This window comes from Parambassis ranga, chromosome 10, assembly GCF_900634625.1.
Source record: "Parambassis ranga chromosome 10, fParRan2.1, whole genome shotgun sequence".
Lineage (NCBI taxonomy): Eukaryota > Metazoa > Chordata > Actinopteri > Ambassidae > Parambassis > Parambassis ranga.
Window position 1 is genome coordinate 17,525,606 of NC_041031.1, and position 10,570 is coordinate 17,536,175.

General features: G+C 42.1%; 3 protein-coding genes across 3 annotated transcripts; 1 reads left to right on the plus strand and 2 right to left on the minus strand.

Annotated features, from left to right (window-relative positions):
• Window positions 1–727: 727 nt before the first annotated feature.
• Window positions 728–3,269, minus strand: LOC114442656 (F-box/LRR-repeat protein 12). Its single transcript, XM_028416413.1, has 3 exons — window positions 3,053–3,269; window positions 2,839–2,914; window positions 728–2,221 (listed from the first exon to the last, which is right to left on the minus strand). Exons 1-3 carry the CDS (start codon window positions 3,151–3,153, stop codon window positions 1,190–1,192), a joined length of 1,209 nt encoding a protein of 402 aa, XP_028272214.1. The 5' UTR covers window positions 3,154–3,269; the 3' UTR covers window positions 728–1,189.
• A 169-nt stretch (window positions 3,270–3,438) lies between these two features.
• On the plus strand, window positions 3,439–6,806 carry cops6 (COP9 signalosome subunit 6). The gene is made up of 10 exons (XM_028416300.1): window positions 3,439–3,514; window positions 4,168–4,293; window positions 4,385–4,516; window positions 4,849–4,937; window positions 5,192–5,254; window positions 5,336–5,383; window positions 5,486–5,600; window positions 5,882–5,974; window positions 6,165–6,265; window positions 6,354–6,806. The coding sequence occupies exons 1-10, from the start codon at window positions 3,472–3,474 to the stop codon at window positions 6,492–6,494; spliced, it is 951 nt and encodes a 316-aa protein (XP_028272101.1). The 5' UTR covers window positions 3,439–3,471; the 3' UTR covers window positions 6,495–6,806.
• Window positions 6,807–7,380: 574 nt separating this feature from the next.
• Window positions 7,381–9,541, minus strand: and4 (actinodin4). Its single transcript, XM_028416961.1, has 6 exons — window positions 9,440–9,541; window positions 9,234–9,291; window positions 9,110–9,154; window positions 8,849–9,009; window positions 7,610–8,148; window positions 7,381–7,462 (listed from the first exon to the last, which is right to left on the minus strand). Exons 2-6 carry the CDS (start codon window positions 9,280–9,282, stop codon window positions 7,381–7,383), a joined length of 876 nt encoding a protein of 291 aa, XP_028272762.1. The 5' UTR covers window positions 9,283–9,291; window positions 9,440–9,541.
• Window positions 9,542–10,570: the final 1,029 nt, after the last annotated feature.

Consider the following 10,570-nt stretch of genomic DNA (forward strand, 5'->3'; position numbering starts at 1 on the left):
TGCATTTGTATGGCAAAATAACCAGGAAATAGCCCAGTGTGCAGGTAAGACTCACTAGGTTGGTTCAAAAAAACAGTTCAGAATTCTGGGTTACAGAGTAGAAGCCAGCACCTGGGTTAAGCCCTGAAGCCCTCTACAAGGGCCAGAGCCGTCCTTGTTCCCCTCTTAATTTATTAAGAGACCTTTGTTTCTCTTGTTTCTATTAGTACTACTTTAGATTACTTGGAGTTGCCTGTCTGCCTTGTTTAAAGCATGGCATTGTTCCGATGACTGCGCTGTCGAAACTGCATATGACAAATAAACCTCTTTGAATCTTTGATAAAAAAAGGCCACTGCACGAGAAGGTTGGGTTACTTTTGAACCCAGCAATTTTCTCAGTATAACACCTGCTGGTAACAACATAACATATAACATATACATTCAGAAGTGGTATAGCAACAGGAAGCAGGTGGATCATTGGTTTGCTTATGCTTCAGTTCTCTGTGCCTGTTTTTGACAGCTGTTTTAAGCCTAGAAGTGACAGTTCCTCATAGTTTTCTCTTTCTCTTCTTAGTTTAAAAGTGTATCCAAAACCTTTTCTTCTATCAATACAGTCATTTATTTATGTATAGTTTCTATGCTGATGATAAGAATACATAATATGTATCTCAATTAAAAGTTTCTTTTAAATTTATTCAAGAATATTCCGTCAAAACCAAAATAAAGGACATACAAATATATTGCTCTGTTACACTTTGTTGCTCTAGAAGCCAAACCTTTTAATGTTGAGGAAATTACATGAGATCAAGAATGGAAGGATGTCTGATTTTCTGTGTTTTGTACATAAATGTCCATTTTTCACTTAATACATCGACAAATCCCTGAAATGCAGTATTCTTGAGTACAGATGATAAAAAATTAGGTGGTTGTTCAGTTTCAGTAGTTGTTGTTACCTTTGTTCTAAAAGATTTTTTTCCCCCCAATCTCTGACATGTTTTTTGTTTATTATATTTATTTATTTCTGACTGTGTAGTATTCTGAATCCTTTTGTCTTCAAAGCAGCCCACCCAGTCTAGACAATACCTGTAAGCATGACAACAATAAAAACTTCATTTATATATCACTATTGCATTTTAAAAAACTACATAACCCAGTGTGAAAGGTGAATTTCATCTATGAGTTTTGTATACAGCAGCAGTGAAGGCCTTGTTCATTCTGCATTAATCTGAACAGAGCAGTTGGTGAACACTAGCGTGCAGGATGGCAGTAGAACAGCCAGCGAGCGACGCAGACTTGGAAAAGGATTGTTCGCATCCTGTGTCTTGTTCTCATCAGTGTTGCTGTCTTCACCTGCAGCCTCCTCATTGCCTCGCTCTTCTTCACCACCAACCTCTCCTTCTACCACTGCTGGACTCTGTCGAGGCTGGAAGATCACATCCAAGAATTCCAGCTGGCGGAGTCCACGGAGCATCCTGCAGCTCCGGACCACCTGCACCTCACTGAGCGTGCAGGCCCACAGGCACAGACGTTTCAGGTCCTTCAGACGGCTGGCACAGAGCAAACCTGGCCCCACCTCCTTACCGCCAAGGCTCAGCTCCTCCAGTCCAAGCCATCCTGCTCCCAGCCCAAGGGAGGCCATCTGTAACTGGTAGCCCTGTCGTCCTGTAATTCCTATCTCCAGAAACTTCAGCCTGGAGAGCCCTTCCACACCACAGGGGCCATCTTTGGCAGCAGAGCTTCTAAGGCCATTTGCTGTTATACGAAAAGTGTCACGTAACTCTAATCGACTGAGCCTCTCCCATGATGTCAGACTCTGCAGGTGCTGGTCTGTGAAAGAGGGCACGTTGTTAAAGACTAACCTTTCAATACCAATGCCTGAAGGAGAGCTGGGCCTCTTTCCTTTTTGATCCTTCCCTTGTTGTTGAGATCCAGCACTGGATGTCCCAGCAGCAGGTGAAGTAGGCAAACTCTGGCTGAAAAAACCTCGAGGCAGCTCGCAACCGCGCAACTCCAGCACCTGCAAAGTTCGAGGCAGGATCTGGCAATTAGGCAGGCTTCTTAGGTCTGCATGCAGGAGATAGAGCTTACTCAGGCGTGGGCATTTTGTGGACAAAGCTTTGAGCCAAGACTCAGAGAGAAAGGTGCCGCCTCTGGCAGAGAGCAGCAAACCCCGCAACCGAAGGCACCTTAATCCGCAACCCAGGTACTGACGAAGCAGGACCCAAAGGATGCGGGATGTCACCTAACACACAGTGGACGGTCCATGAGTATGTGCGTTGGGAGTAGGAGATGGGAGGCAAAAGAGAAACAGTTTCTGTCAATAACTGAGCAGACACACAAGCATTATGTAATAACAAGATGCTCACTGTTTATTCGTAGAGCACGTTTCATACACACAGGCGTTTTACACGATGCATTAAAATGAAACACAACACAATATAACCATTGTAGACAAACAGATCAAAAACAGATCAATATACTTTTAACAGGTAAATCTAGTGCAAAGTGATTATGATGAGTTTTTAATGCTTTAGTTAAACATAAGTTCAACCTAAACAATGGCAACAGCTAATAGTAGAGGAAGAAACTGAATAAAAGATGTATGTATTGTATGTCAGGGATTTTTTTTAATACGGTGAAAGACTATGTGTGTGAAAAGTCAAACCATATGTTGATAATTACGTAAGATTTCGCGCTGTGTTTTTTAATGGTACGCATCGTTTTGATTAAGATGAGATATTTGTCATACTTGGTAGATTATTAAATTAAATTAATCATATAGATATCCACTATTCTCTGTGTAAAAAGACAACTGAAAAGAAGGAAGGGGTAAAGTCACATTGCCATTAACATTCTTACCCCTTTCCAAGCAGTCAGATCGACAACTCTCCAAAGTCTTTGGTCTTTAACAAGGCGTTTCCATCTCTTACACACTCTAAAATCACCGTGGAAAAAACAACAAATAACACAATCATGTGACAGGAATGCTAACAAAGGAAAATCTGGCACAGAGTTTTGTTTTACAGCACGAATAACTACTAAAATGCTAACAGTAAAGTTACAGCTCCCTTACCTCCCAGCTCTGACAAGCTCTCGTACGCTTAAGTACGACAACACATCAATTAAAATGTTTTCGGGAAAGTAATCCAGGTTACAGGCTTTAAATTCATCCATTTTGTAAACAAAACTCAAACCCCGGACACGGACGAATATCTCGGTGCACACGGGTTGCGTCTAAATCAGGATCCCCAGGAAACAGCTGCCCACTGACTGTAGGACCTAGCGGGAAAAAAGGCGAATAAAACCAAATATCCTTTTAAACGCTGAACATAGTGTGTCTGTCAGAACATGTCTCTTTGTACACGCGATCGAGAATAAATGGTAATAAATATGCAGTGAAGCTAATTTGTTTAACAACGTGATGAAGCGCTATTGCCCCCTAACGTTCGTTAGGTGAACAGTCCACGGCGCCTGCGCGGTTTACAGGACAAGATGGCGACCAGCAATGGTGGAGGAATGGAAGTGGATGGGGCAGGCGAGTATTTATCACTTATCTCTTTATATCGAGCTGATAGCAGCGTTTAACTGTGTGCAGAATGCGACATGTTTTGTATATTTGTACTATGGGAAGCCATACGTGATGACTTTATGATGTTAAAGACAGTAGTTATGTAGCTTGCTGACATAAGCGGGTTAACGTACACGGCTCTGCTGTAAAGCTGTCAATACATTCAATACTGTGGATGTTTGAGTGAGTTTTCTCCTCTGGTGCCTTTATGAAGTTTGTATTTGTAATGTAAACTAAATCTATCAGCGCGTACAGGTTTGAGGAAAATCATGTCGTCTACAACAACAACAACAATCCTGAATTTGGGCTGGCTTTAGATCATGAAATGAACCGACACGTCGGCCTGTCTCGATGTTTACAATAAAAAAACATATCTGTATGCAGCAATTGTGTTTTTTTTTGTAAATAGCAAGCCTTTGAACAACTGTCAAATACAGGAAGAGAATTCAGATTAAGTTTATAATTTAAATTTGGTTGTTATCTATCCACACAACACTAACTGGTCTAATTTCTCAGATGTCTGGATTACATTTTTGGTTTATTTGATTTTGCCAAATTGTACATTGTAGTTGCTCTTCTTCTGTTAATTCTAATGTTTGTGTGTGTCTGCTTGACTACAGCCAGCCCCAGTGTTATGGCCTCAGGGGTCACTGGGAGCGTTTCTGTGGCCTTACACCCTCTGGTTATTCTCAACATATCTGACCACTGGATACGCATCCGCTCGCAGGAGGGCCGGCCAATGCAGGGTGAGTATAAACACACATGACACAGAGCTGACGCTGTACTGACGCTTTATCTCAGTCATTTAGACAAACTGTTAATTGTGTTCTTTCTCAGTGATTGGAGCTCTGATTGGGAAACAGGAGGGTAGAAACATAGAGGTGATGAACTCCTTTGAACTGATGTCTCACACCATAGATGACAAAGTGCACATTGACAAGGAGTACTACTACACCAAGGAGGAACAATGTAAGCAGTGTCAAAAGACAAGAATACACCAGTATTTCTTTCATAAAATATTGTCCAGCCTGTGACATGGCAGGCATCCTGTAGAATATACAGTTTCAGAAAGATGACGATATTGATAGAGGAAATAGTTCTCTGTACCAACAGGTGGCAGTCTGTTTCCATTATCCAAACAGTAAAACAGAGAAGATTGGATTGCAGATGTGCAGCTATATATGTAAACTGTAAACAGTTATGATCACAGATTGGTCACCTGTAGAATTTAGAGTGCAAAAAGATCTGTTTATTTACACTCGTAAATAATGTCAGGTACTAAATATTCTTGTGTCTCTCAGTCAAACAGGTCTTTAAAGACATGGAGTTTTTGGGCTGGTACACCACAGGTGGTCCCCCAGACCAGTCTGATATCCACATTCACAAGCAGGTAGGTAAACACTGCAGCTCACCTAGTGGTAAGTGGCGGTGCAAAGCCACCAGTAATCCCTGTGAACGCACAAGGTACTTTACATTTACTGTAAAAACAACGAAAGCTTCTTGTAATGTGACCTAATTTAGTAATTATTTATGGCTAGATAGATTTGGTTTACTCATTTTAGACTTTTAAAATTTCACGCCATGCTCTCTGGTTAGCTATATTTTAGGAGAATCATTTATATTGCTAACTTTGTTCCTTGCCAGGTGTGTGAGATCATTGAGAGCCCGCTCTTCCTCAAGCTCAACCCAATGACCAAACACACAGATGTGAGTTCATTTGTCGTTTCACTTTCAGAATGTGAAAGTATAACAACCATGCTCTAAAACAAGTTTCCCTTTCTCCATCAGCTTCCCATTAGCGTTTATGAATCCGTCATTGACATCATCAGCGGAGAGGTAGCATTTATTTCTAATTCTACTACAAAATATTACCTGCAGCAGTAACCTGGTTTCCCACAGATGCTTATTTAAGTTCTATCTGATATGTTTTTCCCCCAGGCTACTATGTTGTTTGCTGAGCTGACATACACTCTGGCTACAGAGGAAGCAGAGAGAATTGGTGTTGACCATGTAGCTCGAATGACAGCCACTGGCACAGGAGAAAACTCAACAGGTAAGAGAGACTCTGGCACATGATTGCCAGTGTCCTAAATAAGCACACAGTGTTCTAACTACTTATCTTTACATAGTAATAAAACTGGAAAATAAACAGCAGCATACAGTGAATATACACACACCCCAAATTCAAGTAAAACAAATCAGTTAAGTTATAAACTAAACAAAAGTGTATGCTCACAAGAAGATGGTTAAGAATCCTGTGAGCTGTTAGATAGCAGACTTTGTCATTAACAATTACCCAACAGTATTAAACTCTGTTATTTTGTCTCATTTCAGTTGCTGAACACCTCATAGCCCAGCACAGTGCGATAAAGATGCTCCACAGCAGAGTGAAGATCATTCTAGAGTACGTCAAAGCCGTGGAAGCAGGTGAGAGGATAAGACGGGTGATTTTATGAGGCAGTGAACCCAAAGAATGTAGAAATACATCAGGAAAGCAGCTGTTCTTGACTAAAATGTATCCTGTCCACCATTAAGAACGGCTGCTCTAAACACGCCTCCATAAATGACAGCTAGTAGTTTCTTGACAGCATTGTTTTCTCTCTGGCATGTGTCACAGGAGAGGTGCCATTTAACCACGAGATCCTTCGAGAAGCGAACGCTTTGTGCCACAGACTGCCAGTCCTCAGCACTTTAAAATTCAAAACTGATTTCTATGATGTAAGCAAACTTCATTGCGCCTCCACATACCAACAATACATGTTGATGTTTTCATTACGAACTCATCATTATGATTTTTTTTCTCCAGCAATGTAATGACGTCGGCCTCATGGCTTACTTAGGCACCATCACCAAGACTTGCAACACAATGAACCAGTTCATCAACAAGTTCAACGTCCTGTACGACAGACAGGGCATCGGCCGGAGGATGAGAGGACTCTTCTTTTGAGCTGGCAAAACACTGCAGTTTATTTTTCCTCTTGTTCTGTATTTTCGTTTTTGATTGGTTTGTATTTGGATTAGCTAAAAACAATTCTTATACCAACAGTAGCTTTTCAAACCAGTGCAACAGTTTCAAACACAAGTGTGTATCCAAAAGCACTCAACCACATCAGTCTGCAGGAGATATGTACAAACATCTTTTCTTGGGTATGCACAGAAATGAATCCACTGTATGTTTTAATTTCCCTGGTTTGTTTCATTGTTTAATGTTTCTGTATGTAATAAATGATCTGCTGATTTTTTTTCACTCTTCACTCTTTCACTCTTCTTCTTTGTGAGCTTATAACAGGGCACTTATCATAGTTAATGCACAGCTTGTGTGCAGCGGTGTAGCTCTAGTTTTATTGGGAGGAGTGTTAGCGCTTAGCTGGTCTTTTGAAGTAGTGTTCCTGCTGTTTGATTACCTTTGGAGGTTTTGGACAGACATAGGACTCACTGCTGCAGGGTTTGAGGTGTATAACAGGAGTCAGCATTTATTTGTGTATTAAATGTACAGCGGAACCAGACATAATGACCCCTGCCCCACAGGTTGGTGCTTTACAAGCCTGTTTTTTTTTTTTTTTACCTGCCATGTGGCACTGGGAGGAGCAAACCCTTTCATTTCTCATACTGCACCATTTAAAGCACAATCAGAGTCAAACTCATAGAAATCTGATTTTTTTTTCACATTTTATTATTCATACAAAATTATTTGCGTCAAATGTGTTGAAAACTTTGTTACTTGCTGATGATAAATACAAATTATCAAAGCCATCAATCTTTCAATCTTTTCCACCAAACTGTGCAACAGATGTTTTCAATCAAAGTCTGAGAGACACCTTTGCTCCAGTGTTTCACTGACCGTCCTCTGCAGGCTCATCAGCAGCATCTGCAGGCTGTGGGTACTGGAAGCGGGCCTGGTCATACAGATCATCTCTGGGGTCGTAGGGCATGGCGTAGTAGTAAGGGTAAGGATACGGGTAGATGGTGTGTTTCTTCTCAATGGGTGCAGGAGGGGCTGGCTCCTCCACAGGTTCCTCCTTCTCCTCCTCCACAGGAGGGGGTGGTGGTGGTGGTGGTGGCAGCACAATCTTCCCCTTCACAGGCCTGGGTGGGTGGTCGATCAAGCAATCAGGGTCCCAGTAGGGATCGCAGTCATACTCCATGCCCTTAAAGGTGCGGATGGCTGGTGGAGGTGGAGGTGGGGCAGACTTCTTTGGTGCAGGAGGAGGAGGAGGAGGTTGGGGCACTGCCACGGGCGCTGGTGGGGCCTTCTGAGGGGTGCAGTGGGGGTGGTAACGAGGGTCACAGAGCACAGGCACAGCACCAGTGGGCATGTAGACGATGTGAGGCTTGCAGAGGGGGTCCTTCCTGTTACACAGGTACAGCACATCAGCCTGGGAAATGGCTGGAGCAAGAGGAGGAGGCGCCGCTGTGGATTTTGGAACCCCTTTCATAGGTGGAGGAGGAGGGGCGAGTTTGCACTTCTTATCTGTGGCTGGGTCACACATGATCATGGGCACTCCCAGTTTGCTCTGGAAATAGGAGGCGTTGGGACCATAGGTGTGCTCCAGGTACCTCATCTGCTGATAGAGCATCCGTAGTTTGTCGATCTCATAGAGCTGAGAAGTAGAAAACAGAAAAGCTTGAGTCAGAAAAAGAAGGATAAAGACAGAAAAGAAACAGTGTGCTCACACAAACAGCAAACTCTCAGTCCTGCTACAGTCAGATCTCACTGCAACATTTGACACACGTACAACACGTTTGACATCTGGAAAAAGAGACAAGATTTTCTGGTACAGTGTTTAACTTGTTTCAGCCTGGTTAACGGACACATATTACTAAGTGTTACACATCAATGTGGAGTTCCCCGAGGCTCCATTTTGGTCGTACTAGCACAGATTAGACCCATAAAAAGATCATTATACAGGGGACATGCATATCTACATGACTACATCAGTTTTAGTCTGATATAAGTTCTTCAAACAAAAAAATGTTTTACAAACCAGAATCAACACTCAACACTTGGTAGCCTTAATTATGATAAAAGTCATCATTGAATTAGACTTAAATTTTAACAGCCACATCAAGATAATTACAAAAACAGCCTGGTATCACTTTAAAAAAAGAAAACACTGGACTAGGCTTACTGTAGCCTACATGTCCTCAGAATCCCTGGGACAGCTGCAGCCAATTAGGACGACTGCTCGTGTTTGCACAAATAAAGAAAGCTGATGTCAGCATTTAGTTTTTATACTCCACGCGATGCTTCAGGAAATATGAACATCATGTGTGACAAAAGATGTGAAGTCTGTGTCTTACCCCCTCAGTGTGTCCAATGCTGCTGTAGTATCTGTAGTAGGACTGGAAGTCTGGGTTTCCTCTGTACCACCTGGGGTCTGCACTGCGCTTTGGTCTGGACTGAGCCAGGAAACCATTTGCTTTCGCAGAGTCGATACTGACTTCACTGACAGGGACCATCTCTGTAAAATATATATATATATTTTTAAAATAATCCAGAGGATGAAAAGCTGCAAAAAGGTGAACAATTATATTAAAAAGTCATTTAAAATGTGCATTTACCCTCCTGCTTGATGGCATTCAACAAAGACTTGGCCTCCAGCAGGCCTGGAAAACAGGACAAGATTTGTGTTGGGTGCTGATTTGTGTAATTTTCCTATTAAAAGGTTAAAAACAGACAACTGACCTGGGAGGAGCACGAGGCAGCAGAGTGCTGCTGCCAGAGAAGAAATCATTTTGAAATCCTGCAAGAGAAGAGCAGATGTGTCATCATTTAGGGATACAGAATGACAATTTTCACAAATAAGAAATTGTTAAATTTATTTACACAAAACATGAAAAAGAAATCAACATCTTAACACCAGACAAAATGTCCCACCCTGTTCCTCTCACCTGGCTCAGGAGGCCGTCTTCTCTGGTCTAACAGGGACGAGGGGGATAAATACAAATCTCCACGTCAGTCATCCTGTGACGTTTCCTCCTGTCCAATGAGACTCCACCAACACTCAGACGCCACAATCCTGTCTCCACCTCCCCTTTTAATATGGTCTAATGTGAGGCCTTTGGCGCCAATTAAGAATAAAAAGCCCCCCAGACTTGAGCGGGCAAAGTCATAAAGAGAGCAGACTTCAAATGGAAACTCCCCGTTAAGTCTGGGAGGAAAAGCATCACCTGCTGGGACAACTGCAACTGTGAAGAAAAATGCTGCCTACTAACACAATCTCTCTGCCAAAGAAAGCAGTAAAAAAATCATTGATGACAACCTATGTGCATGTATAATGAGTTTTCAGCTCCTAAAGGTGCTTATTTCTGCTCATGAAACACCTGCTTTCTGTGCCTGGGAGGACAGTTATCAACAGAGAAGCTGCCTTCTTTGTGTCCTGGCACGTCCTCTATTTAAAGTTTAAATCAGACCGCATGCCTATAGAATGCTGTCATACTAAAGACACAGAGCCGGCCTTTAACTTAATGCATGTTTGTCAGTTGGTGCATTGAGTTTCTATCCAACATGAAAGCTGTTGTTTCCCCCCACCAATCTAAAACAGTGGTAGATGTGGTGATAGATGGTGGTCACACAGACAGTGTTGTTAATGACCTGAGAGCACGGAAACAAACACATTTATTTTGTTAAAGATATAAATAAATTACACACACTCACCCCTTTCTGCACAGTTGGCAGCTCATGGCACACATGTTTGTTTGGACCATCTTTTACATTTACTGCTAACCCAACAAATATGAAGGAGTCCAGATACTGCAGGCTTTGGTAGCTTGAATGGATGAACTGCTGACACACCTCTAACACAGCTGTGGACCATCATGCAATTATGGTTGATATCACAGGTTTCACTTCCTTCTTTGGAAGCCACAGTGCCTTATAAAACACACACAACCAACAGGAAAAAAAAGTAAATTCCCATGATTTATTTTAAAACATTCTGTTTTAGGGATAACAGTGAGAGAGACAAAGCAATGGGTGTGGTTCAAAAGTTTCAAGAGTTTAAATGGAGGCGACCAGAGCTC

What these genes read in the sequence shown, in the direction of transcription:
- LOC114442656 (XM_028416413.1), bottom strand. Translation starts at nt 3,153, where the DNA reads ATGGATGAATTTAAAGCCTGTAACCTGGATTACTTTCCCGAAAACATT. An exon ending in GAGCTTGTCAGAGCTGGGAG is followed by an intron (nt 2,915 to 3,052) that starts GTAAGGGAGCTG and finishes CGGTGATTTTAG; the next exon opens with AGTGTGTAAGAGATGGAAAC. An exon ending in ATCTGACTGCTTGGAAAGGG is followed by an intron (nt 2,222 to 2,838) that starts GTAAGAATGTTA and finishes ACTGTGTGTTAG; the next exon opens with GTGACATCCCGCATCCTTTG.
- cops6 (XM_028416300.1), top strand. Translation starts at nt 3,472, where the DNA reads ATGGCGACCAGCAATGGTGGAGGAATGGAAGTGGATGGGGCAG. An exon ending in TTGACATCATCAGCGGAGAG is followed by an intron (nt 5,384 to 5,485) that starts GTAGCATTTATT and finishes TTTTTCCCCCAG; the next exon opens with GCTACTATGTTGTTTGCTGA. An exon ending in CACAGGAGAAAACTCAACAG is followed by an intron (nt 5,601 to 5,881) that starts GTAAGAGAGACT and finishes GTCTCATTTCAG; the next exon opens with TTGCTGAACACCTCATAGCC.
- and4 (XM_028416961.1), bottom strand. Translation starts at nt 9,282, where the DNA reads ATGATTTCTTCTCTGGCAGCAGCACTCTGCTGCCTCGTGCTCCTCCCA. An exon ending in GAATGCCATCAAGCAGGAGG is followed by an intron (nt 9,010 to 9,109) that starts GTAAATGCACAT and finishes TATATTTTACAG; the next exon opens with AGATGGTCCCTGTCAGTGAA. An exon ending in GCATTGGACACACTGAGGGG is followed by an intron (nt 8,149 to 8,848) that starts GTAAGACACAGA and finishes TCTACTTCTCAG; the next exon opens with CTCTATGAGATCGACAAACT.